The sequence below is a fragment of the Coptis chinensis genome, chromosome 6 (assembly GCF_015680905.1).
Source record: "Coptis chinensis isolate HL-2020 chromosome 6, ASM1568090v1, whole genome shotgun sequence".
In the NCBI taxonomy this organism is placed as follows: domain Eukaryota; kingdom Viridiplantae; phylum Streptophyta; class Magnoliopsida; order Ranunculales; family Ranunculaceae; genus Coptis; species Coptis chinensis.
This window is the reverse complement of record NC_141461.1, coordinates 68,254,012-68,258,656: the sequence shown is the minus strand read 5'-3', so window position 1 is coordinate 68,258,656 and position 4,645 is coordinate 68,254,012. Positions and strand designations below refer to the sequence as shown.

Below are 4,645 nucleotides of genomic sequence, written 5' to 3'. Positions count from 1 at the left end.
ATGTTATTGTTCATACTCATGTTGTTTTATATGAAAACTCATTGTTTGTTCATAGCTTAGGTTGATATGACCCCCAAATAGGTATGAATAATCATTGTTCATACTCAAGCTATGAATGTATAGTTGTTTAACAATGAGTGTTCAAAACTCATTGTTTATTAAAATTAAAAACATTCATGGGCTATTTAAATGTGGAGATTGGGTTGTGAGTGATTATAAAAAACAAACCTATATCCTTATGTTAAGGTATGAACTTATGAACAATCATTGTTCATACTCGAATATATGTTGTTACTGATTATATATTATGTTAAGGTATGAACTTATAAACAACCTAAGCTATGAACAATCGTTGTTTATATGAAAACTCATTGTTCATACCTAAGAACAATGAGTTTTCATATAAACAACGATTGTTCATAGCTTAGGTTGAGCTATGACCCCCCAAATAGGTATGAATAATCATTGTTCATACTCATAGCTCATGTTGATGTATAGTATGAACAATGAGTGTTCATAACTCATTTCATCCTTAAGAGTTATTAAAATTTAAAAACTGAGTTCATGGGCTATTTAAATGTGGAGATTGGGTTGTGAGTGATTATAAAAAACAAACCTATATCCTTATGTTAAGGTATGAACTTATGAACAATCATTGTTCATACTCCAATATATATGTTATTTCTAACTCATTTCATCCTTAAGATTATATATTATGTTAAATGTGGAGATTGGTATGAAAAAACTTATAAAGGTATGAACTTATGATCATTGTTCATACTCCAAATATATATTATGATATGAACTATAAAAGTATATCCGTCTGATATGTATAAAAGACCGTCTGTGTAGCACTACTCAAATTTAAGTCCACAAAAAAGCCGAAAAGAAAAAACCCACGAATCCATTGTTGAAAACGTTGACAAGGTAAACGAACTCAAGGTAAACAAACTCAAGGTAAACAGACACTAGCTAAAAAGAAACTGCTGAGGTTATTTTGGAGGTATTTCGGAACTCCCAACCCCAACCCCCACGTCTCTAGTCGTTTCTTCATTTGTTTCGTCTTCAACCATCATTACCCTAAGAGGTGACAATTTTGTTAGCATTGGTTCATTAAAGGATATCAGTGGACTTCACATTTCCGAGGTATACACGTATCCATTTCCCGTTGCTTAGAAGTTTTTAGCTTTTCATGTTATTTTTCTTTTTGTTCCTTTGTTTTGTTGCTTAGTTTCATTATGTCTACCAAGTAGTAATTCTAGTGCTTTTTCTGATGATACCGGTACCTTCTTCTGTGCTTGTATTGCAGCTACAGTAGTCAGAGATGAGATGGGCTTAAACATAGAAAAGGTCGGAAAGGAGGTGTTAGGCACTGCCACAAAAGTGGTGATAACGAAGGATTCAACATTGATGGTTACAGATGGCAGCACCCAACAAGCTGTAAACAAAAGGGTTGCTCAGATACGAAATCTTGTTGAGGTATACTGGGAACAATCTCCCTTGGTTTTTAAACCATTATATCATTCATATTGGTAATTATCATTTTTAGATTCATTATATTTTTACTCGTCACTAACTGCAGATTGGTGCTGATATCTTTGAAAGGGCTTTAACATACCCTTCAAGACTTATAGCTAAAAATGCAGGTGTAAATGGAATTGTTGTCATAGAGTAGGTAGCTTCCATGAGGACATGTATCTTGTAACTTTACAGTTCCGAAACTAAAAATAGTTATCCTTTTTGTCATGGTTTATTGACCATTGGAACGCCTGGTTTCCATTTTTCAGGTTCTGTCCTGTGTTGACGTGAATTATGGATATAATGCTGCAAAAGACTGTTACAAGGATTTAATGGCTGCTGGAATAATGGATCCATCGAAGGTAACATTGTGGAATAAAATATTACACTTTTTCCCAGTTAAATTACCCTTGGGTTATTGTTTATCCCTCCATCTTCAAACTCGGAAATTTTCGTAATAATGGGTAGTTAAGAGACATTTAGTATTAAACTCAATGTGATTATGAAATAATTTGCTGGTCTAAGCCGCTATTTTTCACCCTACAGAATTTGTGGATTTATGATTCCCAAACTTCCATGGCAAAATGGAGCCATGATAGCCTTTAAGTTGAGAAGGACCATAGTCTGGTGCTGTAGAGTCCATTTTGGTGAGCGCCACTAGCGTTCATGTTTAGAAATAGCTCTGTTCCATGGCAAATTATTGATGATAAAATGAAATTTGGGAACCTCATTTTATGTTTTTTTTTGCTGGGACATTTTATGTTTTTAGTTATTATTTCAAAACCTTCCCTGATAATTCTTTAGCCGACTTAGTTCTAACAAGAATCAGCTTTCTCTTCTGTATTGTATTTTTAGTTCAGTATATCTTTGACATGGAATAGTCCATTTTGACATTTTGTTATTTGTCAGATTTTACTGGTTAAGAGAATGTAAGGCTGTTTGTATGGGATTTCCTGAAATTAGGTGGCTGCTTATTGATTCTTTTTAGTACCTGGTAGATTTTAAATGTAAAGCCTACAAATTTTATATATACGGAACACCTTTTTTTCCATTTGTGTTACAAGTAAAATAGAGTCTTTATGTACATTGCACAAACTTTGCATTCAAGGCATCTCAGCATCATCCCCTGTTTTTCTGCGTCTCTAATGCTGGAAATCTCAGCATCATCCCCTTTTTTTCTGCGTCTCTAATGCTGGAAATCTCAGCATCATCCCCTGTTTTTCTGCGTCTCTAATGCTAGAATAGCTGTCTTAGCTTCAACGAATCACAATTTTTTTTTCTTTGTATGCAGGACAATGAAGGTCAAACCCCACTGCACTATGCATCAGTGTGAGAGAGAAGGCATAGCTGAATTTCTTGTGAATCATGGTGCCAACAAAAAATTGAAGGACAATGATGGGTACTCCCCATGTGATCTGTGTAAATTGAACTGGCCTTGGATGCAGCGTTCACCAACGGATTAGTCATCTGAGTGACAATTCTTTCATTTATGTATAGATCATCCCAGTTAAAGGCTTAAATCCCCTATAGACTACAAAATGTATACACTGCATCCACATGTTTGGCGAGTTCTTTTCTTAATTGCTCTGAGGTTGTTAAGCACTTTAATTCAGTAGGACTTACTAACTGGAGATTTGTGCTTGTATTGTTGATATGTTCAGTCGAGCAGGTCAGATTAATAAAGCATCAGAGTTCATTAGGACGGTGCCAGTGAAACCTGGTCCTTGTGTGTGGGGCTCTCTTCTTGGTGCTTCTGCAGTTCATGAAAACTCAGATATGCAGGAGCTGGCTTATAAGTCCCTTATTCAATTAGAACCCCAGAATCCATCATATTATGTATCACTCTCAAATATATATGCTTCGGTCAAGAGGTGGGATGTTGTGGCAGACCTGAGGAAAAAGATGAAAGGAAGAGGTTTGAGGAAGCTGCCAGGGTGCAGTTGGATTACCATTAGTAATGAAACCCATTCTTTCCGTGTTGCAGATAAAACACACCCTTGTTCTCCTGTGATTTATCAGATGTTAGATGACATAGTAACGATGAATGGTTCTACCAATGTTCCTGATTTTGACGGTTTGCTATGAATCTGTTTGGTTGGCTCCAGAAAGGACTGATTATGAAGAGCCGAGATGGAATGCTATCTGAGCTATGGGTAAATTTAGATGGTTAGTTACTCTCCTGGAACTGTAAAGTATTTTTTATGTGATTCGCCCGTGGTTTCTTTTTTATCACATCTTTTTTAACTATCAGAACATTCAATACGCAATAGAAGCTGGTTATGTTAACAAACTATCAAGCAGGATCTTATGCCAGAGTTGCAGGTGTCCTTCAATAGATGATGGCTAAGATCAGAAGTGCTAACGGATTCATTGACAACCAAAAAGATTCATGTTGATTGAGTTTTTGCTAAAAGCTTTACGCAATTCTCAGCTACTTGATGAGGCGAATTTTAGTGCTGATGCATGTGGGGCAAGAGATGTCATAATGTAGAGGTCCTCCACTTCTCAACGGTAGCCAAAAGTCGGATATCCTTATCTGTTCTAGGTTTGTGAGGGAAGTTATATACATGATAATTGGCATGCCATACTAGTTGGGATCTCATCCGTCAGTGCATGCTGTGATTGTAAATTGGGATCCATGCTGTGATTGTAAATTGGGATATTCTTTTCTTTCTTCTTCTTCTTCGGCAATATTTTCTTAGTTTGTAAAACTTTCTTGTATAAATGATTAAGTTCAAAGAAAAAAGGAGAGATGCATTTGCTGCATTAAGAACTAGAGCCTAGCTCAACAAGGATTAAGCAAAAGATTTCTGGACGCCACATCCCATCCCATCCCATGCAGTGCTCTGTAGTCATGTTCCATACTTCTGGGCTCAAAGGAATCCCTCTGACAAAAATAAGATGTTAGTTAGGCATTGCTCTCTGTACCAGTTAGAAGATGCATGGGTGATGTTACCTGTTTTCCCAACTAGCATTCAGCTCTAAGTAATACAAGTAATACACCCACTTCAATCTACTACACTATCCGTTTCTTTTAAAGCCTATTCAAATAGCAACTTATTTAGAAATCTTATATAGCTCAAGTGGCAAACCAACAGAAACACTCCAGACCTTATAAGTAATTCAA

The 4,645-nt window shown here is 36.1% G+C and overlaps 1 protein-coding gene across 4 annotated transcripts; it reads left to right on the top strand.

Annotated features, from left to right (window-relative positions):
* The first annotated feature begins 928 nt into the window (after window positions 1-928).
* Window positions 929-4,229, top strand: LOC147494104 (chaperonin 60 subunit beta 4, chloroplastic-like). 4 transcript variants are annotated; one of them, XR_015199023.1, is made up of 5 exons: window positions 935-1,146; window positions 1,310-1,479; window positions 1,788-1,880; window positions 2,810-3,058; window positions 3,180-4,229. XR_015199023.1 is itself a non-coding variant. In XM_086566519.1 (4 exons), the coding sequence occupies exons 2-4, from the start codon at window positions 1,330-1,332 to the stop codon at window positions 2,849-2,851; spliced, it is 285 nt and encodes a 94-aa protein (XP_086422645.1). In that variant the 5' UTR covers window positions 929-1,146; window positions 1,310-1,329; the 3' UTR covers window positions 2,852-4,229. The 4 variants fall into 4 exon arrangements, 1 of the variants encoding a protein (XP_086422645.1); XR_015199024.1 differs by adding an exon at window positions 1,583-1,671 and having other exon boundaries at window positions 939-1,146; window positions 2,810-4,229; XR_015199025.1 differs by having other exon boundaries at window positions 947-1,146; window positions 2,810-3,082.
* Window positions 4,230-4,645: the final 416 nt, after the last annotated feature.